The sequence below is a fragment of the Colossoma macropomum genome, unplaced genomic scaffold (genome assembly GCF_904425465.1).
Source record: "Colossoma macropomum unplaced genomic scaffold, Colossoma_macropomum, whole genome shotgun sequence".
Lineage (NCBI taxonomy): Eukaryota > Metazoa > Chordata > Actinopteri > Characiformes > Serrasalmidae > Colossoma > Colossoma macropomum.
In genome coordinates, this window is record NW_023495256.1 from 56194 (window position 1) to 79931 (window position 23738).

Here is a 23738-nt window from a genome sequence, read left to right on the forward strand (position 1 = left end):
CCCAATAGTAGGACTGTTACTGACACAATATGAGACAATAACAGACTCTAAGATCAGTTTTACATTAACACACAGTCACACAAAGGTCTAGTAATCAAGGATCATGTGTGAAGTCAAACCCATTATACTTTTTTTCTTAAGAGTGTAAAATTATGTGCAATAACCACTCACTCTCTAGCTGTAGCATACATGCTAATAACACTATCAATACAGTTTCTAAGCTAGTTTTTGTTCCTTTGGTGAACTCTTTACAGCTCTTTATTGTATTTAACATTTAATTTGTAAAAGTGAATGATTTTAGACAAGCGTGGATGTTACTCTAGTGACCTGTAAAACTCACTTTACTCTGCCCAGAACAACAAAGCGTAATACTGTAAATATATTTCCAGAGCCATTGCTAATTTTCTGCTTTCTCATCAAGTTGTCGGCCCCCAGAGTTCATCAGAAAGTTGGTTGGAATGGATTGTTCTCACTCAATGCTGGGATTCACCCTGGTTTGCTGCTAGCTGGCTAAAGTGCCATGATTTATTCATTTGTGTCTGAATGGGGAAATCAGGATGTCACCTCTGTGTTATTTGCTCAGCTCTGTTTAGAGTGACAGTGACCAACAACATGGGCATAGATCAACACAACTGGTCAGGGTGAGGGAGCAACAATTTTTAAGAACTCTATTTAAATGCTTTTTAAAGGTTTCTTATAAAGTGTAAAATGAAAAAATAAAAACAAGCTACAAGTGTCATATGCATTAAGAGACTGTCTGGCCTAGCACTCTGTAAAACTTGTCTTCAGTATCCTGTCCATAAACTCTCATAAGCCTAAAGTTTAGAACAATAAATACTATATTTAACTCTGCTGTGAAGGCTGATCCTGATGCTGATCTAAAGTAATTTGTAACAAGATTGACAGTACAAAAATACACCTCTCCACATGACTATGACCTTCCAGAGTTCATCTCAAGTTTAATTTTTAAAGATTAAGCCTGTAAGTTTTCCTTTCTTTTAGGCCTGTATATTTTTCCATTCTTCTACATACTAACAGGTTCCTCAACATTCTTCCTTTAAAGCAGTCTTTGAAACTGTCAGTCCTAGTCTCTCTTATCCATAACAAATAGCTCTTTAGTCAATGGTACTGCTCCATCTTGTTTCAAGCATGCAGTAGTCCAGCTCTGGTCAGAAAGCCAATACCTGACCCAGTAGGTCTCAATTATTTCAGGCACATTTTAAAAACTGTCAATTTTATTGAACAACATGGAAAAAGGTTGTGTTTTCTCAGCCCTGCTCTTATTCAGTGAGCAATAATATTCTGAAGATTTCAGTCAGGTTTCAGAGCACATCACTGTACAGAGTCAGCCCTCTTTAAAGTGTCTAATGACTTGCTGTTGTCTGTCTGGGAACTCAGAGAACCCTGTTCTACAAATTAATTCCAATATTTTTTTCATGTCAATAACACATTTTACTAGTTTGACTCTTTGACCCATTTGTTGTTCCAGCCTAAAGCCCAGCTGTGGGCTGGGCCGTTGCTATGACTCTGCCACTGTAGCTTCTCATTTAAATATAGATTTTAAATGGCAGCTTTCACTGATTCACTGATAAAGAAAAAATAGGTGCAAAATTTACACCCGTCACAAGGGGGCCAGTGGGACTCATAGCACTAATCAGTTCCATAAAAGATGCGATTGATTGTTAGTCAGGGTGTTAAGCTAAAAAACTGCTGCTATCACTCTCTTGTTTTAAGGTCCCTATACTGAGAAAACAAAGACTTTTATGCTCACTGTAAGTATTACTGAAATTATATGTTTTGTTTATGCTCAGTCTGAAGTAGTTTGTTATGTTATAATGAGGTTTATGTGTAAAAGAATGTAACACAGCTTTTGATTCTATTTGAGGAATGACATCTACTACATTTTCCTTTCTCTCATTTCATTTCTATCCTCTTGTGTCTTATAGATGGACTGAGGAGTTGGGAGACCCCAACTTAAAACTCAAAAGATCCAACTGAAAGGAAATCCAAACATAGAGCTACAGGAATGGAGCTACACTGGTTGACTCAGGTGAGGTTGACTACATCAACTACATCACTTAAGGACAGTTCACTCTAAAAGGACGTGTTGGGACTTGTTGACGGCGCCCCTCGACGTCCATGGAGAAGCTAAAACACTGGACTCAGAGCACCAAACCAGTGAGAGCCACCCATTTTAGCTTATTTGCAGTTATTTGCAGGGGAGTTGCCTGGGCATGAAAAGGTCCATCACTCAGCGCAGTTCACTGAAGGACTGTTTTGGTGTATCTTCACTTAGATTTTTTTTAATTGTTTTCTGTGAAGTGTACAATTTTTACACAGTGTGAGAATTTACACATCAACAAAACTTGAAAGGAATGTAGAAATGACAATTTTCATCTCTTGTGAATAAAATCATGAAAAAATTCCAAAAAAGTGTAAATCTGGCATGAGTTGGGTCTTGTTTTCTACTCAGTGTTTTTTATGTAGTAGATTTTCTTTTTTTTTCCTCAGAGTTCATGCACTTTCAGTTTCTCTCTTGCACTTTCACTCTCTAGCACACATTTTCTCTCTCTCTCTCTCTCTCTCTCTCTGTGTCACTCTCTCTGTCTCTCTCTCTCTTAAAGTTATAGTCTATAGCCGCATGTGCAATAGCTCTGGAGTTTGAGGAGTGAGTGAATGTACTCCTGAATGAAACCATGGATGATGAGAATGATGTGTAAATGGCGCTACAGCTCTAGAAACCCATTCAGGAATAAATTTACAGAAATCTCACCTGAGAATCTCCAGTTTACAGTCTGAATTCTTCAGTATAGCAGAGAGCAGCTTCCCTCCTGAGTCCTGCAGGTCAGCCTGACTGAGGTCCAGTTGTTTTAGGGATGAGTTTGTTGATTTCAGAGTAGAACAGAGATCGTCATAGGAGATCCTGCTGAGTTTACAGTGACCTAGTCTACAAGGCAAATAAATACAGTACATATTACAGTGAAAACAGAGAATGATGAATTCAGGATCACAGGAATCTGGAATATAAGAAAATTAGAAAACAGTACTTTCATATACTGAGATGCTTCCATTATATATGTTATTCAGAACAGCAGAAAAAATGGGCTCAATTTGAATGTTTTCTAATATTCTAATAATCTAATCATTTTATTTGAATACTTTCAAAACTATTTGTACTTTTTTTCCCTCATGGACTTTTGCTCTGAAACTAAACTTTCTTTCCTCTTCTTTTCACTTTAGTAGGCAGGCATGGGGCAAGGGGTACATTACAGTCAGTCAGAGAAGGAGAAACACACACACACACACACACACACACACACACACACACAACCAAACACACAACCAAACACACACACACACACACACAGAAGTGCAGAGGAAGAAGTGACACTGGACACAAGCAAGAGCACAGAAATAGATTAGATATTATTTTTGCAACCTTTACAAAAAGTATATTTGAAGTTTCTCTTTCATAATGGTATAGTCTAAAGCTGCATTTGGAACAGCTCTGGAGTTTGAGGAGTGGGTGAATGTGACCCTGAATGAAAACATGGATGACGAGAATGGTGTGCAAACAAGCTGGGGTAAAACTTGTGATATGTTAATGTTATAAGGTTCAGATCCCAGATTTTCAGTAGACGTTCTCCCAGTATTACACTAAAACAGGCCAAGAGTGAACATGTATCTTTTAATAGAAAATTAGAAATCATGCTTTCAGTCACTGGTACCAAATCCTGGAGAGTCACAGCACTGAAGAGCTAGACTGTCTGTTCTAAGATAAACTCGTTAATGACTGCTGATGATGCTAAAACAAGAGTCTGTATAAAACTGTATAATCTATCCTGAAGTACCCAGGGCTAGAGGTATTTCAGTTTCAGGATCAGAAAACACAGCACTGAGGGGGTGATTTGTGATTTGTGTTTTTACAATGGTGTTATCCTCTGTGCTATCAGCATCCAAAAGGAGAAGCAAAGAGCAGCCAGTCAGTTAGTCAAAAAAAGAAAAAGAAAAAACAGAAAACTGACAAAACTGAAAGTGTGCAAAAATGTTTCCTCTTCTCAAAGCAACTGTTGGAAACATGTTTCCAGAGCCATTGGCCAGTCTTGTATTTCTCAGTGAGCTGTCAACTTCCAGAAATTCATCAGGAAGGTGGCTGGAATGTCTTGTCCTCACTCAATACTGGGTTCACTTATGTTTGCAGCTTGCTGTCTAATGTGGCACGATTTAGTGGTTTGTGCTTGAACATGGAAATTGCAATGTCACCTTTATTTTATTTGGTCATCTCAGTTCTGTTGAGAGTGCCAGTAGCTAATGACATTATGTTTTAGTAGTTGCATTGGTCAGTTATTAATCTCAGCAAAAAAAAATTGAATGTAGCCTTGGATTGATTAATATTCAAAGAAGCAGTCATGTTGGGAGGGATCCTTTATGTAGCTATTTCACCTTTTTTCACCTTTTTGAGTTTGTCTCTCATGCTTCACATTCATACAATTGGATCTTATAATTAAGAACCTTTATTTTAAGCATAGAATATTGAATAATTCTTCAAATGAACTAAACCATCTTTTTTCAATGTAAAAAGATGTGCTGGTGAGGCACTGAATATCACAAAAATCTCACCTGAAAATCTCACTTTTCTCTCACTTTTCTCACTAAAATCTCACCTGAGTATCTCCAGTTTACAGTGTGGACTTTTCAGTACAGCAGAGAGAAGCTCTGTTGCTGAATCCTGAAGGTCATTGTGGCTGAGGTCCAGGTCTTTCAGGGAGGAGCTTGCCAGTTGTGAAGCTGATTCCAGATTTTCACAAGACTTTCTCACAATGTTACACCAGGATATTCTGTAAAGAGTGAACATATGTCTTGTAATAAGTAATAAGAAAAAAAGGATTTATTTAATAATTTTAGACAACACAGTCACAAATTATCTTGCATATTTGCTGTATATTAAGATGATTCCATTAAGTGACAGTGTGATAAATAAAGTCAAAATAAATAAAGTCAGACATGTGTTTCCTTTTTCTCACAAAGTAGTTCAAGTTTGGTTACAATATTCCTTTGGCAAAATGGCACTATAATCAGCTATAGTTGTTTAACTCATGCTTTCTTTAAAAAAAATCAGGCTGACGAGCCTACTTTTGCTGGATCACCTTCAGCAGCATTTTGTGCACAGTGCTCGACCTGCCTGCAGTGTCTGGTGGATGCCTAAATTGTGCTAATGAAAGTATTATGTGCTAATAACTCTAGCAATACAGCTTTCAAGTTTGTTAATAATACATTGGCAAAATCTTTGCAGTTCTTTTTTGGACTTAATATAACTCCAGCAAGATAGCAAAACAGTTGTGCAATTCTAGTTTATGGTCACTAATATGTAAAACTTATGCTAGCTAGAGTCAGGGAAACTTCAGTGAAACACTTTGTGTCTTTATGATGAAGATATAACTAAATAGTATTTTGAAGGTAATATGCTAATAAGGACCTTCTTACCCCGTAGACCTAACTTTAATTTTCACTTCAAAAGAAAAAAAAAAATGTGTTGCATATTACAATATTAAGTTGTCAACCACCAGAGGTTCATCAGAAAGGAGATTGAAACGGCTTGTCCTCACTCAATACTGAGTTTACTTATGTCTGTAACTCGTTGGCTAATGTGGCACGATTTAGTGTTTTGTGATTCAACAAGGAAATTGCGGTCATCTTACATTATTTGAGTGACAGTCACCAACGACATTGTGTTTTAGTAGTTGTGTTGGTAAGTTATTAATCTCAGCACAAGTTTTCTGACTGTAGCTTTGTTTGATCAATATTTAAACACACAATCATGTAGGGAGGGACCTTTTATTCAGCTCTGTGTATTTAACCTTTTTCAGTTTTTCCCTCATGCTTCACTTTCATAGACTTGGATCTTGCAATATGGAAGTTTTATTTTATAGAATATGGAATATTTTATGATTCTTTAAATTCAGTAAACCATCCTTTTGATGTAAAAAGATGTGCAGGTGAAGCACTGGATATCAAGAATGACATCTCACCTGAGTATCTCCAGTTTACAGTGTGGACTCTTCAGTACAGCAGAGAGTAGCTCTGTTCCAGAATCCTGAAGGTCACCGTTCCTGAGGTCCAGCTCTTTCAGGGAGGAGTTAACTGGATGTGAAGCTGATCCCAGATTTTCACAAGACTTTCTCCTAATATTACACCAAGATAGTCTGCAAAGAGTGAATACATATTTGAAAGAAAATTACACATTAGACATGATCTTGCATATTTGTAAATCACTAAATTGTTCCATGAAGTGGAATAATATGTTACTTTGTTCACTTAATATGTAAACTCTGCTAAATTCCAATTTCTTGTCAGTTTGCTTTATATTTTCTTGTCATGCTTTCAGCCACTGGTGCCAAATCCTGGAGAGCTAGACTGTGTACCTGTTCTAAGGTGAACTCATTAATGACTGCTGATGATGTTAAAGCAGTGAACTGTATAAAACTGTATAAAACACTAGCTGTGCAGGGCTGTGGCCAAAAAAATGTAGTGGCTCCCATTCCTGATCCTGCAGTACCCAGGGGCAGAGCTACTCCAGTTTCAGGATCAGGAATTCCATCACCAAGGGTGCGGTTTACAGTAGAGTGAATGTTTTTTTTTGCTTTCTGTGACTTTCCAATAGACTTGCAGACACTTGGTAAAAAAGGAAAAAAAAGACTGGCAAGCCTACTTTTGCTGAATCAACATCAGCAGCCTGGCATTATGTGCAGTGTGCTCAACCTGCTGCAGTGTCTGGTGTATGCCCAGATTTTACCAGCCAGAAATATTCTATCATAATACCTTTTGATATTTGTAGTAAGAATTAAAAGACACAGGATATTTAGTAAAATAAATCAATATGAGACTCTAACAGACTCTAAAATAATTTCTACATGCACACACACTCAATCATGTGTAAAGTCAAACACATTATAATTTTTTCTTAAGAGTGTAAAAATAACAGCAGTAACCAATAACACTAGCTAGTTTTTGTTCCTTTGGAAATCTCTTTACAGCTCTTTTTTTGTATTTCACATTTGATTTGTAAAACTGAATGGTTTGTAGTTATGACACATGTGGATGTTACTCTGGTAAGCTGCAAAACTCACTTTCCTATGCCCAGACTAATTACGTGTAATACTGGAAATATATTTCCAGAGCCACTGCCAATTCTCTACTTTCTCATTTTGTCGGCCCCCAGAGTTTATCATAAAGTTGGTTGGAACAGCTTGTCCTCACTCAAAGCTAGGTTAACTTTGGTTTGCAGCTATCTGGCTAAAGTGTCATGATTTAGTCAAATGTGTTTGAATGTGTTATTTGCTTAACTCTGTTTAGAGTGCAGGGACCAACAACATGGGCATAGATCGACACAACTGGTCAGGGTGAGGGAGCAGCAACAATTTTCAAGAACACTTTTTAAATGCTTTTTAAAGGCTTCCTATAAAATGTAAAATGAAAAAAAAATATATATATATATATATATATATATATATATATATATATATTATAAGTGCCATATGCATTGATGGACTGCCTGGCTAAGTATTAGCACTCAGTACAATTCTAGTATTCCATCTGTAAACTCTCATAAGCCTAAAGGACAATAGACTATAGAACAGTAAATAGTATATTTTAACTCTGCTGTGACGGCTGATCCTGATGCAGCCACAGAATTATGTGAAAATGTTAATTAATTTGTAACAACATTGACAGTATAAAATTACATCTCTCCCCATGACTATGACCTTCCAGAGTTCATCATAAGTTTAATTCTTAACAAGACTAAGCCTGTAAGTTTTCCTTTCGTTTAGGCCTTTATATTATTCTATTCTTCTACATACTAGTAGATTCCTCTACATTCTTCCTTTAGAGTACTGTTTGAAACTGTTAGCCCAAGTCTCGCTTATTCACCATAAATAGCTCTTTAGTCAATGGTATTGCTCCATCTTGTTTTAAGCATGCGGTAGTCCAGCCTGATCAGAAAGCTAATTCATTACCCAATAATTCTCAAATATTTCAGGCCCATTTTAAAAACTGCCAATTTTATTGAAAATCCTAGAAAATTTTGTATTTTACCAGCCCTGCTCTTATTCAGTGAGCAGTAATATTCAGAAGATTTCAGTCAGGTTTCAGAGCACATCATAGTACAGAGTCTGCCCTCTTTAAAGTGTCTAATGACTTGCTGTTGTCTGTGTGGGAACTCAGAGAACCCTGTTCTACAAATTAATGCCAATATTTTTTTCATGTCATTAACACATTATACTTGTGCCCAGCTGCTTGAGGGCTGTTGCTATGACTCTGCCACTGTAGCCTCTCATTTAATTGTAGATTTACAATGGCAGCTTTCACTGATTCACTCATAACGATAAAAAAAAAATTGGTGCAAAATTTACACCCGTCACAAGAGGACAAGTGGGACTCATAGCACTAATCAGTTCCATAAAAGATTTGATTCATTGTTAGTAAGGGAAAGGCTTTCACTGTAAGCATGGATGAAATTATGTTTTGTTTATGTCCAGTCTGAAGTAGTTTGTTATGCTATAATGAAGTTTATGTGTAAAAGAATGTTACACAGCTTTTGATTCTATTTGTGGAATGACATCTACTACATTTTCATTTCATTTCTATCCTCTTGTGTGTTATAGATGGACTGAGGAGTTGGTAGACCCCAACTTAAAACTCAAACTCAAAAGATCCAACTGAAAGGAAATTCAAACATAGAGCTACAGGAATGGAGCCACACTGATTGACCACATCAACTACATCACTTAAAGACAGTTCACTCTAAAAGGACGTGTTGGGACTTGTTGATGGTGCCCCTCGACTTCCATGGTGGTGCCAAAACACTGGACTCAGAGCACCAAACCGGTGAGTGTCACCCAATATATCTGATAGGGGAAAACATTTGTGCATATTTAGGAATGACAAATTTGTGATGTTATCTGTGCAGAGATAAAGATGCTAGTTAGAGTCCATCCCTCAGTTATTTGCAGGGCTGTTGGCTGTTCACCTAGGTTTTTTATTATTATTTTTCTATTTAGTGTTTTTTATGTAGTAGATTTTCTTTTTTTCACAGACAGTTCATGCATTTTCTCTCTTGCACGTTCACTTTCTCTCTCTCACACACTCTCTCTGTCTCCCTCTCTCTCTCTCTCTCTCTCCTAATGTTATAGTCTATAGCTGCATTTAGAATAGCTCTGGAGTTCGAGGAGTGAGTGAATGTGCTCCTGAATGAAACCATGGATGAGGAGAATGATGTGTAAATGGGGCTACAGCTCCAGAAACACATTCAGAAATCAATTTACAGAAAACTCACCTGAGAATCTCCAGTTTACAGTTTGAACTGTTCAATATAGCTGAGAGCAGCTTCCCTCCTGAGTCCTGCAGGTCAGTGTTACTGAGGTCCAGTTGTTTTAGGGATGAGTTTGTTGATTTCAGAGCAGAACAAAAACTTTCATAGGAGGTCATAGTGAGTTTACAGTGACCTAGTCTACAAAGCAAATAAATACAGTACATATTACAGAGGAATTCAGGATCACAGGAATTTTGGAATATAAGAAAATTAAAAAACAGTACTTTCGTATACTGGGATGCTTCCATTATATATGTTATTCAGAACAGCATAAAACATGGGCTCAATTAGAATTTTTTATATGAATATTTGTACTCTTTTTTCCCTCATAGACTATTGCAAGTACAAGTATAGGGCTAATATACTTAAACTTTTCTGCATACTTGTCAGTATAAGCCAAGTATACTTACATATAGTTTTGTCTAATATATCTTTGAAGTACATAAAAAGTAAACTGAGAGCACACTAACTTATATTTGGTTTAAAAGAAGTATACAAATAGCACATTTGAATAAATTGCAGGACATTGCATTCTACAAATGCATAGATGTAAGGAATTCCTTTTACTTTGTAGTTCTCTTGCTAGCACCTAAACAGAAATATCCTGCAACGATTGTGAAGCGTCTTGCCAGTGTGAACTACCGAGTTACCATGGATAATGATCCTTTATATCTATATTTTCTAACAGCGTCCATGTTGTTAACCCTTAGAAACCTAAAATTTCAGGGACTTTTTTTGGTATTTTTTGGGTCAATTATAATTACAATTGTAAATGCTAACAGAAATTTGATATCTTTATGAATTTGGATCATTTCTGATCAAAAATTACCTAGTGCCTGCTAAATTTTGTATTTCTTGAAAACAAGTGCAGTAGTAGTTATCTTTTCAGAAATTGTTAGCCTGGAGTGTCTGTGAGCTGAAAGTGCAATAATTTTGATGGTGATTCTTTCTGTTGGTTGAGTAAAAATAAACAATTAGCATAAGGTGGACATGTTGTTTTATTGATTTTCTGTCCTCTTGGACTCATGCTCAGTGCTAAAACTCTGATACACAGCAAGAAAGGCTTTATTTTTTAATTACAAATTGAGTTGCATATTTAATATCAGATACTTGTAATACTCAAAATCAATGTAAACTGAAAGCCCTTTGTTTATAATATGAAAGTTGGGGGCAGGTCTGCTGAATGTCTTGATATGTGGATCATGTTTGTATCTTAAACCATTCTGAAGTTATGAAGGCTAGAAGTTACCTACTGTTTTGCCCTCCGGGTCCTATGGGTTAACCTGACAATTTTTTTACAGCCACTCTTTTGTCTGAGGTGGGGAGCAAGTATGGGTATATAACTACTGCCTGTGCTTAGGCTGTCTCTGTGTATGCAAAAGCTTTTCTAGATACACAAGAGGGCCACTGGGAGTCAAAGCCATAGTCATTCAGTTCCATAAAAGGAGTGATTCAGTGTGAGTCAGAGCAGCAAACTATAAAGAGTTTGTTGCTGCTCTCTTGTTTTAAAGTCCTTAAACTGAGAAAACAAAGGTTTTTATGCTCACTGTAAATAGAATGTAAATGGAAGAAATGATGTTTCATTTATGTTCATTCTGAAGTATTTTGTTATGCTTTAATGAAGATTGTGTAAAATAACTTCACAAAGCTTTTGATTCTATTTGTAGAAGGACTTCTGTTACTACTTTTCCTTCATTTCATTTTTATCCTCTTTTCTATTATGAATGGACTGACGAGCTGGGAGTCCCTGACTTAAAGCTCAAACTCATAGGATCCCATTGAAAGGAAATTTGAACATGGAGCCTGTGTTTTGGGTTGTTTTCCTGTTTTTCAACTTGCCCCTTTGCCTGACCCCTTATTGGACTGCTTGCCTGGTTATGTTTGTGTTTTTTTGTATCTCTGTGTTTTTTTTTTTATTTGACCTGTGCCTGTTTCCTGACTACGAATGTGGATTGTGATGTCAACAGTAAAGCCTCTCATGCACTTTTCACCTGCAAGCATCTGCGTCATTCTGTCACGTTACAGCAGGGCTGTTGGCTAGGAATGTAATGGACTGGGGCTCAACCCAGTTAACTGTAGGATTGTTTTGGGGGTTTTCTTACCTAAAGATTTTCTTTTTCATTTTTTCTAAAATCTCTAAAACGTACAATTTTACTTTTTTGTATAATATAAGGATCCACACCTCAACAAAACCTGCATGCATTTAGAATTGACCATTGTGGTGTCTTGCAAACAAAATCATTAAAAGACAAGAGAAAAGTGAAAACACTGCTTGTAACAGAAAGGGCGTGTCACTAACAGTGTTGTTTCCCTAATAATGCCATTCAGTCCTCTCCACTTTTCCTTTCTCTCCATATCAACCATGTCTTCTACACATCTAACAGATAAACCTTTTTGCCCATAGATTTTATATATTTTACTGATACTTTAAAGTGCTATATATTCAATCAATAAAATTGTTCTTAAAACCACATTAGAAACCATATTTTAAATATAAACATCATGCTTAAACAAACCAGTCCATCTAGGTCATTTTGTGAGTGTCTTGATTAACATTTTACAAGTCTACCCAACTGCTCAGGTTTTGGCCAGTGAAGGCCATTTTTTCTGCACAAAATCAGGCTTGTTGTTACAAACATTCCATGCATTCATGCGTTTTCTCTCTTTATCTCTCTCTCTCTCTCATAATGTTGTAGTCTAAAGCTCCATTTGGAAAAGCTTTGGTAATGATCAGAATGCCATAAGAACGAGCAGGGGTGAAACTTGTGATATGTTAAGAGTATAAGGTTTAGAGCTAGTTAGAAAATATTGAGCGCTGTAGCATTCTGTTGTAGTATTTTGTATTATGTTGTACTGTAGTATTTTTAGTGCACAGTTTACTCTGCCTTAACAGCTTAAACTTTTCCATTCGTAAATGAATTTACAGAAAGCTCACCTGAGTATCTCCAGTTTACAGTTTGAACTCTTCAATCCAGCACAGAGCAGCTCTGTTCCTGAGTCCTGCACTTCAGTTTTACTGAGGTCCAGTTCTTTCAGGGGTGAGTTTGATGATTTTAGCGCAGAAGAGAGAGCTTCACAGGAGTTTGTGGTGAGTTTACAGCCAGCTAGTCTACAGGGAAAATGAATACAGTACATATTAAAGTTAAAAGAGAGAATGAGGAATTCAGCCTCACAGGAATCAGGAATTATGAGACTTTTAACACTTTTATATATTGCAGGTGTTTCAATTATACATTTTTTTCAAAAGAGCATAAATAATGGCCTTAATCTGAATATTTGTTTTATGTGACTACTTTCAATAATATTTGTACTCTTTCTTTCCCTCATGGACTTTTGCTCTGAAACTAAACTTTCTTTGCTCTTCCTTTCACTTCAGTAGGCAGGCATGGGGCAAGGGGTACATTACAGCCAGCGAGAGAGGAAGAAACACACACACGCACATACAAACACAAACACAAACACACACACACAAACACGCACACACAGTGAGTGACTCTGGACACAGAGTACAAGCGAGAACACCAAAATAGATTAGACAGTGTTTTTGCTTTCGTTTGTGTTTTCTACTCTTTGTTTTTTGTTTTACACACATCCTTCTCTTTTTCATTTCTGTCTGCACTTGAAATCCCATCTGTGATATAATAAATAAAACTTTTGCATGCATCCTGCCTGCTTCACTTGTTTTTTTTCTACTACTGTGTTGCACATACCAAAATACCAAAAACAGACAAAAAGTATTTCTAGAACCACCTGTACAGTTTCAGCCATCAAAAACCTAACATTTCATCACTTTTTTCCAGTACTGCAATAAAAAACAGCAAATATCGTTAAACATTTAGCATGTTTCATCTGCTTCGACCAGCATGGAGCAGTTGTTTTTTTTTCCCTTACTCTTTGTAGTTCTCTGACCAGCACCTAAATAGAAATGTCCTGCAAAGTTTGTGAAGCTTCTTGCCAATGTGAACTACAGAGTCGCCAGAATAACGATACCACATATCTATATTTTCTAACAAAGTCCACGTTTTTAACCTGACAAAGTTTTATATGACCACTCCTTTGTCTACAGTGGGGAGCAGGTATGGGTATATAAATACTGCCTGTAGTTAGGCTGTCTCTCTGTATGAGAGTCAGAGTGGCAATCTGTAAAAAAAAAAAGGGTGTTGCTGCTCTCTTTTTTTAACGTCCTTACATTAAGAAAACAAAGGTTTTTATGCTCACTGTAAGTATGGATTAAATTTTATTTTGTTTATGTTAAGTATGAAGCATTTTATTATGTTTTAATGGAGATTATGTTTAATGGAACATACACAGCTTTTGATTCTGTCTGTAGAAGTACTCTCTCTTTCTCTCTCTCTCTTTGTCTCTCTCGCTCTTTCTCTCACAATGTTATATTTTATAGCTGCATTTGGAATAGCTTTGGAGTTTGGGGAGGTGTGGAATGTGCCCCTGAATAAAACCATGAATGATGAGAATGATGAGCAAACTAGCTGAGGTGAAACTTGTGATGTATTAATGTTCTCTGCTAAGCTTCAGAACCTGTAAACAAATATTCAGGGCTGTAGCATTTTGAATATTCGTTGGTATTTTGAATGCACAGCCTTAACAGTTTTACTTTTTCCATTCAGGAATGAATTTACAGAAATCTCACCTGAGTATCTCCAGTTTACAGTTTGAACTCTTCAATCCAGCACAGAGCAGCTCCATTCCTGAGTCCTGCAGGTCAGTGTTACTGAGGTCCAGTTCTTTCAGGGGTGAGTTTGTTGATTTCAGAGCAGAACAGAGAGTGTCATAAGAGTTCAAGATGAGTTTGCAGCCAGCTAGTCTACAAGGCAAAAAAAAATACAGTACATATTACAGTTAAACAAATAATGAGGAATTTAGGCTCAGAGAAATCAGGATTTATGAAATGCAGAAAACAGCACTTTAGACATTTTAGGGGTGTTTTCATTACATACATTACTCAGAAGAGCACAAATAATGGGTTCAATCTGAATATGTGTCCTGTGTGCACTATTTATTTCCTCATGGACATCTGTTACAAAACTAAACTTTCTTTGCTCTTCCTCTGCCTTCAGTAGGCAGGTATGGGGGAAGTGGTACATTACAGCCAGCCAGAGCAGGAGAAACACACACACACACACACACACACACACAATTGCAGTGGAGTGAGTGATTCTGAACACAAGCGAGTACAAGTGAAAGCACAGAGATAGATTATTTTCTCCAACTGCATCTTTTTACCTGTCTGTATTTATTTACTGTACCTCGTCTCTCTGCGTAGCACTGTTTTGTAAACAATGTTAGCTTCTCCTGTAACCATGAGCTTCATTAATTTCACACAATCATTGCATATTTTGTTTTATGTTCCTGTTTTCTAGTTTTTGTCTGCTCTTTGTTTTTTTCATCTACATATACTTGGGCTTGACATTTCTGCTGCACTGTAAATTTCACTCTTGAATTGGACTTAATAAGCAAACTTATGCATGCAGCCTACTTGCTTCATATAGTGGATATTATTTAACACAATTTCCATAAATCTCTACAAATATGCATTTGTAGAAAACAGGATGTTTAAGCAGTTTACATCTGTATGTGTTGGTAATCCTGTGCTTGAATAGTCATAAAATAAGCATGTTATTTTTGTTATTATTAATAAAAAATTCATAACAGTAGTAGTATAATTATTAACATAATTATAAAGGACACAATGGTCATTTAATTTACATTCAGTAAACATACCAATTTCCACCATCTTACGTCTGTTTTCAGTTTGTCATATGTACTTCTATTTTCTATACAAATATTTTTTTTACCACAGAATAAAAACAAATAGCAAAGTCTTTGACCAATAGGAGAGTAATGATATCAAAACAGTAGTGAAAAATAATTTGAAAAAAAAAAGGAATGTTTAAAGCATGAAAATGTGTCTTTTGCCATCTTTTGTGGAAACCACTGATGATCAAAACTAGGCCTTGGGGTGAATCCTACCAGAGTATGGTGGGAAGAGAAAAGGGCTGGGTTATGTTATGCACAAACTCTACTCTTCTAACTAGGCTTTATTTCTTGAATCACTCTCTCATTCTAGGAGTTGATTTTTTTTCTGTTTTGCAGCTGTCGCAGCAGGCATTGGATGTTCTGTTTGGCAACTTTTATTTATCTGAGCCAAACCAATCTACATATTATATATACATTTAGCTCTAAAGAATCAAGACACAAAATATCAAAACTCAAATTCGCTCTTGATCACATAATTGAAAATAACAAAGAACCTGAAAGTTGTGTATTATATTACACCTACACTGAACATCCCTAATTTATACACTGAGTTGCCAGTTTGCTGCCTTTTAACTTGTATGCGCACTTTGTTAGCCATCCTCTCCCCAATAAATAGAAAATATATGTGGCTATTTGTATTTTTTAGCAATCAATATACAAATATTCAAATATATTAAATAAATGCAACACTCACACAGCCTTTTTACAGTTGCTCACAGCTGGGATCAGTCTCAAATATCCACTCTCGTTTGTGTTGTATTTCTTCAGGTTCAGCTCATCCAGCACCTGCTCTGAGGTCACAAGCATGTAGGCTAGTGCTAAACACTCTCCAGCAGAGAGATTCTTTGTTGAGCCTTTATTGGATTTTAGATACTCCTGAATTTTTCTGGATAAAGTCTGGTCATTCATTTCAGTAAGACAGAGGAACAGGTTAATGGATTTCTCAGAGGAAAGATTCTTTGTTGGTATTAGGCGTTTGATGTACTGAACTGTTTTGTTAATACTATCTGAGCTGCTCACTGTTTGAGTCAGAAGATCTTTTAAGAGCTGTTGATTGGACTCCAGTGAAATTCCCAGCAGAAAACGGAGAAATAGATCAAGGTTTCCATTCTCACTCTTTACAGCTTTTTGTACAGCTCCCCTTAGCAGATCTTCCAATGAAACACTGTCAGACTGCTTTTTGTTCTTTATCTTAAAAACTTTCAGTTCTTCCATGTTCTGGCTAACATAGCAGTGAAACACATAGAGAGCAGCCAGGAACTCCTGAAAGCTCAGATGAACAAAGCAGTAGACCTTCCTCTGGTAGAGCAAAAATTCTTCTCTAAAGATCTCTGTGCAAATGCCAGAGTACACTGAGGCCTCAGAGGCATCAATGCCGCACTCTCTCAGGTCCTCTTCATAGAACATTACATTGCCCTTCATCAGCTGTTTGAAAGCCAGTTCAGCCAGTTTCAGAAGCAACTTTCTGTTGGATCCCAAGAGATCCTTTGGATTTCTCTCAGAATTGTCCTCATACTTCTCATTCCTCATGATTGTCTGAGTGCACAGGAAGTGTGAATACATTGCAGTCAGGGTTTTAGGGATTTCTGTAATACCCTGTTTCATTATGTGCTGAAGAACAGTGGCTGAGATCCAACAGAAGACTGGAATGTGGCACATGATGTGGAGACTCCTTGTTTTCTTAATGTGTGAGATGATGAAGTTGGCTTGGTCTTGGTCACTGATTCTCTTCCTGAAGTATTCCTCCTTCTGTGGGTCATTGAATCCCTGAATTTCTGTCACACGGTTGATGTACTGACGAGGGATCTGATTGGCTGCTGCTGGTCGAGAAGTTATCCAAACGTGAGCAGAGGGAAGCAGCTCTCCTTTGATGAGGTTTGTCATTAGCATATCCAGTGGCGACACCTTGGTTATATCTGACAGGTTCTCACACTGTAAGAAGTTCAGTGGAATTCTGTTTTCATCCAGGCCATCAAATATAAACACCATTTTACACTCATCATATATCTTTGTTTCCAGGTCTCTGAGCTCAGGATGGAAGTCACACAGAAGTCTCTGAAGACTGTACTGGTGATCTTTAATCAGGTTCAGCTCTCGGAATTGAAGCACAAACATCAAATCTACATCCTGATTGGCTTTTCCTTCAGCCCAGTCCAGAATGAACTTCTGCACAGAGACTGTTTTTCCAATGCCAGCAATTCCTTTAGTCAGCACAGCTCTGAGTCTGTGAACTTGTGGACCTTCATCTTCTTCTCTTTCTTCAGCCATCACAGTTCTGATGCTGTCTTCTTCCATTTCTTCTACAGTGCAATGTACAGGTTTAAAGATATCTAAGCAGTTAATTGGTGTATCCTGCCAGTGTTGGTCCCAGAGTGTTTTTTCAATCTGTAAAACTTCATGTTCTTCATTCACTCCTTCACTCTCTCCCTCTATGATGTAGAGCTGAGTGTAAATCCTGTTCAGGAGGGTTTTATTCTCTTGTGTTTTGAATCCCTCAAATAAGCTCTCATACCTGTTCTTCATGCTGGTTTTGTGTCTCTCTATGACTCTGTGCAGGACATCACACACTGCTTCCTTCTTCATGGACTCCTCTATGGGTTGATGTAGAACAGGACGTGTCTTAGACCTCTTCCTGCAGCGTGGACAGGCAAAGTCTCCTGACTGAGCAGACTGGTTCCAATAGCTGTTGATGCACTGTCTACAGAAAGTGTGTCCACAGTTGATAGAGACTGGATCTGTCTGAATCTGCTCACACACTCCACACTTGGACTGATCCTGATGTGATGCATCCCTCCCACAGCTAGAGAAAAGAGAGAGAGAATGGAAGAGTGAGAATGAGTGTGAGATCACAGCATCATCCAATTACATTAGAGCCACCAGCAAACAGTCAGAGATATTTTCCTTTTCACAAATACTGACTGAGAGTCTAAGACAGTCTAAGCTTCAGTTGCTCTACCTACGTTAAAATACAGCATCAGCCACTCTGTTATCTGCAACATTTTTCTCCTTTTCAGGACGGCAGGTAATGTGGTTCTACCTCTCTACCCCTAAGGCTCTTAAACCTGAAAATTTTTTATTTTTTTTTACTTGTCAGAAGCCTACACACAATGGTTACTGTAACCTACATAAAACTGCTGACTCGCACTGCTACAGAATGTTCTGACAATATATTAGGACTGATGTAGGATAAGTAGTAAAGTAAAACATAGGCCGTGAAACAAATATGATTTATTTATCTTAAAGCCACACACAACACATCTGACATCTACACCATCCAACTTCATCCAAAAATCTGTCATCAATTCAAAATACTAGCATCAATTGACAATTTTCACTGTACCACCACTCCTGTGTTCAAGTCAATAATATTTTTTTCACAAACAACACTCATAAGTTCCCAGAATACCTTTACCAGTTATGTGTAGCCTTTAAAATATTAATAGATACAGACTTTGAAAGGAATTTTACCAGGATAAAAAATTTGCTAAATTTGCCATGAACATTGATTCCATACTTCTTAAAATTATTATTACACTGTTCTTCAAAGGTCAGGACCCCCACAGGACCACTACAAAGCAGGTATTATTTGGATGTTGGATCATTCTCAGCACTGCAGTAACACTGACGTGTTAGTGTTGTGTTAATGTGTGTTACGCTGGGGGAGTCCTAACTAGTGGGTGGAACTGGATATGACTAAATTGGGGAGAAAATCGGGAAAAATAAATGTAAAAATTTATGTAAATCTATACTGCATAAGTTAACTCTGAATGCAATTACAAAAAATATGAATGACAATTGTTTCTAAAATTTTAGAAGTATTTGTGATGCCAAATACCCTACCTAACTACCTACCTGTGCCTACCTATGAAATATGACAGTACCATAATCAGCTCAGCTACCTAAGACAATCAAATGCAATCAAAACAACAGGTCAACAGGTCAACCGTCACCTTCACAGGTTCTTTCCCCAGACCATCATGTTCCAGAGCAAGGAGCCTTCTCAGACCCCTCTGCTATAAACTGCTGCTGTTGTCAGTGCACATATGCACTTTATTACAATATACATATTTTGTAAATGTTTGCATTTACATTATATTTATATTTGTTGTTCATTTCTCTTAGCTGTTTATACTGTATATACAGTGGGGTGCGAAAGTTTGGGCAGCCTTGTTAATTTTCCTGATTTACCTTTATAAATCATTGATTGTTTAGATAAAAAAAATTCTGTGAAATATATCATATAGGGGACAAACACAGTGATATTTGAGAAGTGAAATGAAGTTTATATGATTTACAGAAAGTGTGCAATAATTGGTTAAACAAAAGTAGGCAGGTGCATAAATTTGGGCACTGTTGTCATTTTATTGATTTCAAAACTTTAGAACTAATTATTGGAACTGACATTTGGTTTGGTAAGTTCAGTGACCCTTGACCTCCATACACAGGTGACTCCAATTATGAGAAAGGGTATTTAAGGGGGGCAATTGTAAGTTTTTCTCCTCTTTGCATCTTCTCTGAAGAGTCGCAGCATGGGAGTCTCAAAACAACTTTCAAATGACCTGAAAACAAAGATTGTTAACCGTCATGGTTTAGGGGAAGGATACAGAAAGCTATCTCAGAGATTTCAGCTTTCAGTCTCCACTGTGAGAAACATTGTGAGAAAATGGAAGACCACAGGCACAGTTCAAGTCAAGGCTCAAAGTGGCAGACCAAGAAAAATCTCGAATAAACAGAAGCGAAGGATGTTGAGAACAGTCAGAGTCAACCCACAGACCAGCACCAAAGACCTACAACATGATCTTGCTGCTGATGGAGTCACTGTGCATCGTTCAACTATTCGGCGCACTTTACACAAGGAGATGCTGTATGGGAGAGTGATGCAGAGGAAGCCTTTTCTCCGCCCACATCACAAACAGAGCCGCTTGAGGTATGCTAAAGCATATTTGGACAAGCCAGCTTTATTTTGGAATAAGGTGCTGTGGACTGATGAAACTAAAATAGAGTTATTTGGGCATAATAAGGGTCATTATGCATGGAGGAAAAAGAACACAGCACTCCAAGAAAAACACCTGCTACCTACAGTAAAATTTGGTGGTGGTTCCATCATGCTGTGGGGCTGTGTGGCCAGTACAGGGACTGGGAATCTTGTTAAAGTTGAGGGACGCATGGATTCCAATCAATATCAGCAGATTCTGGAGATCAATGTCCAGGAATCAGTGACAAAGCTGAAGCTGCGCCGGGGCTGGATCTTCCAACAAGACAACGACCCTAAACACTGCTCAAAATCTACTAAGGTATTCATGCAGAGGAACAAGTACAACGTTCTGGAATGGCCATCTCAGTCCCCAGACCTGAATATTATTGAAAATCTGTGGTGTCACTTAAAGAGAGCTGTCCATGCTCGGAAACCATCAAACCTGAATGAACTAGAGATGTTTTGTAAAAAAGGATGGTCTAAAATACCTTCAGCCACAATCCAGACTCTCATTAGAAGCTATAGGAAGCGTTTAGAGGCTGTTATTTCTGCGAAAGGAGGATCTACTAAATATTGAGTTAAGGTTTTTTTTTTGGTGCCCAAATTTATGCACCTGCCTAATTTTGTTTAGACAATTATTGCACACTTTCTGTAATTCATATAAACTTCATTTCACTTCTCAAGTATCACTGTGTTTGTCCCCTATATGATATATTTCACAGAATTTTTTTTATCCAAACAATCAATGATTTATAAAGGAAAATTAACAAGGCTGCCCAAACTTTCGCACCCCACTGTACATCCCTCAGTACTCCAGTACTTGATTGTATTTATACTTATCTCCCACTGTACATCCTTTTGCTTGCAGTTTGTTTGTGCACTGTCCATTTTATGTTTATGTGGAGTATATGTTTTTCTACATACATTTTATTGGGTTTACTTGAAACATTCACCAAGAGAAATTCCTTGTACATTTGCTACTTTATGAATAAAGATTCTGAAATTCTGAGATAAAGTATTTGAGATTTTTTAAGGAAATACCCAAACACATTTTAAAGTTTAAATAATGTCCTGTATTTGAATACATGAAGTTAAAGCTCAGTCATAAATGAACAGGCTGAACAGAAACCATACATGTAAGTATGCAGAGAGTGATTATGCATAATTAAAGTTACTCAGTGCTTTTTAGGTTTCAGTTTGGGCAAAATCAGCTTTAAGGACATGATGAAACTAGGAAGCAGAAGAAGAAGTAGTTTTGTAAGCAAATGCCAAACATGCTGATGAATCTGATAGCTAGACAGAACTTAAAACAGAATTTAACAGAATTTAAGAGATAATCTCAGACAGTGTTGGGTTAATTTGATACCTCCTGACAGAGAGCAATAGCCTACAGCAGTAGCTAGCTAGCTTGATATGTCTGAGTGCTCATGTTTGTACAGGTGGCTTTTTTCTGACTGATCTGTTGCTTCTTTGTTGATAGTTATTTTGAGTATACTTAACTCCACTTTCTCTCCTCTTATCCATTTTGCAAAGATGCTGTAGGATAGTTGGATAACAGCTAGCAAGCTCACCAGCTAGTACTGCTGCACATCTCAGGTCTGATTTTTTATTACACGCATGCTTTGAAAACTCATTTTCGACCAAAGAGACGTAGGAGGGGGTTTGCTGACATCTGAATAGATGTGGTTGTGCTGTGCTCCAGTTTAGTTCATCTTTGCATCTGGCTCGACCATACAGGCCCACTGACACTGAAAGCTCTAAGACTCCCTAATGGGCATTCTGGGCCTTTTGATTACCATGCAGCCAGGATAATAACTAAATAATAGCTGAATATCTGACTAGTCTATGTGCCATACAGATGTTGGATACTGTGATGACAAAAAGAGCAACAATAAATTATTAGTAGACAGCAAACATGACAACATTCTGCAGATTGGATAAGCATTTTGCCAGCTGTTTGTTTGTGTTAGCACTACAGTCAATCGTGGCCGGGAGTCCAAGAGAGCACAATCGCCTCGCTCTCGCTGGGTGGGAGGGATGACCACCCCCACCCCCTAACCCCACTCCAGCTTTACATTCACATCATATACTCTAGCATATTGTTGTCTCACCTCTGGTCCGTACTGGTTCTTTCATTACTCAATGAAAGACTTTAATATTGATATCAGAAGAACTACATCAGACAGCTGCTAATAGATGAAAAGTAAATAACACATTTTTAGACATCATTGGTTACCAGGGCTGGTCAGGGACCATTATTCAGGCTGGTAATGTAGGTCCATCTTAAGCCACACACACACCTTTATAAATTGTACGTATGGATGTATATATTTTCAAGAAATTAATACAAATTTTGTTGGGAGTCCAATGATTCTAATCTTCTGCTAGTACTGTACAACATCTTAGGTTTCAAATTATTATTAAATATATTATCTATACATGTTAATATTATTAATAAACTATTTATTGAAACTCAATTGATTCTCAATTGTTTCGGGGTTAGTAACAGTACTCATACCTGGATTAGTTTAATGACGAGGGTGAGGATTACGTTTAGGTATTGGGTTGTGGTTAGGGTTCGTGTTAAGGTCAGGTTTGGGGTTTGGGAAAATTAAGGTGAATTAAATAGACATTTTATTGAATGTAAGATAAATGAAAGATAAGCATCTATAAAGCATTTAGTTGGCTATCCAAATAAAGTGTTACCACAGCTGTAGATAAATATAAAATAATTGGGGAAGCTGTACAACCTAAAGAACAAGGTTCTCATAAAATAAATATCCAGATTATCCTTCTAATGCTAATCCTTACTTTATCAGACATCAAATAGTGAAGCAGAAAATGTATAACTTCTGTTTATTTACAATAAGAATTTATTGTTAAATGTTACTTATAGATTATTATTCACAATTTAATAAGGTTTATTTTTCCCAATTACTTGATATGCTGAATCAAAATATGTTTTGGTGTCTATGTAAAATTCTTAGTGATTAAAATGAAAAAAAAAACATGATTGAAGTCATTTCAAACTTTTAAAACCATTTATGTGTAATGTGATGTCAAATACCCTTCCTAACTATGATGCCTATTTATGAAGTATGACAGTATATAAGCAGTGCCATAATTAGCTCACTTACCTAAACCTGTGTAATTAATGAATTAAAACAACAGATTTTTTGAGAAAACACATTTTCAAAGAAAAAATAAAGCTGTTTTTTGAATACTTGGATATGTGAACCTAAAGCTCAGTAATACCAATAAACAGGCTGAACATACACCAGAAATGTCAGTAGGCATAACTGAAGATAATCAGTTCTTTTGAGTTACTATTTGAGCAAAATCAACTATAAGCAGGCCTACCCTGCCCATTAAAAGGACAGGGAGATTTCCCAGTGGCCTTGATGAACTGAACTTGAGCACAGCACAGTCACATCCATCCAGGTGTCAACAAACCCCCTTCACTCCCTCTCTGCCCCAGTCTATCATGATACTGGTCTAAAATGACTTTTCAAAGAATGTGTGTAATAAATGGCCTCAGATCTGAGTTGTGCAGCAGTACTAGCTGGTGAGATTGGTAGCTCAGTTAGTCAACAAGCCTACTGTGTCTTTGCAAAAAGA

At 37.1% G+C, this 23738-nt stretch overlaps 1 protein-coding gene across 7 annotated transcripts in view; it reads right to left on the reverse strand.

The window, feature by feature from the left end:
• LOC118801297 (NACHT, LRR and PYD domains-containing protein 12-like) overlaps positions 1–23738 on the reverse strand; it is a 75161-nt gene that overhangs the window by 39392 nt on the left and 12031 nt on the right. For 4 of the 7 annotated variants that reach the window (XM_036561544.1, XM_036561546.1, XM_036561545.1 and 1 more), the window contains 7 exons: positions 15840–17945; positions 14019–14192; positions 12306–12479; positions 9335–9508; positions 6030–6203; positions 4665–4838; positions 2774–2947 (listed from right to left, as the gene is read on the reverse strand). In XM_036561544.1, coding sequence (XP_036417437.1) covers positions 2774–2947; positions 4665–4838; positions 6030–6203; positions 9335–9508; positions 12306–12479; positions 14019–14192; positions 15840–17945 — 3150 coding nt within the window. The remainder of the gene's footprint in view (positions 1–2773; positions 2948–4664; positions 4839–6029; positions 6204–9334; positions 9509–12305; positions 12480–14018; positions 14193–15839; positions 17946–23738) is intronic. The other 3 variants (XM_036561543.1, XM_036561542.1, XM_036561547.1) reach the window with 3 other exon arrangements.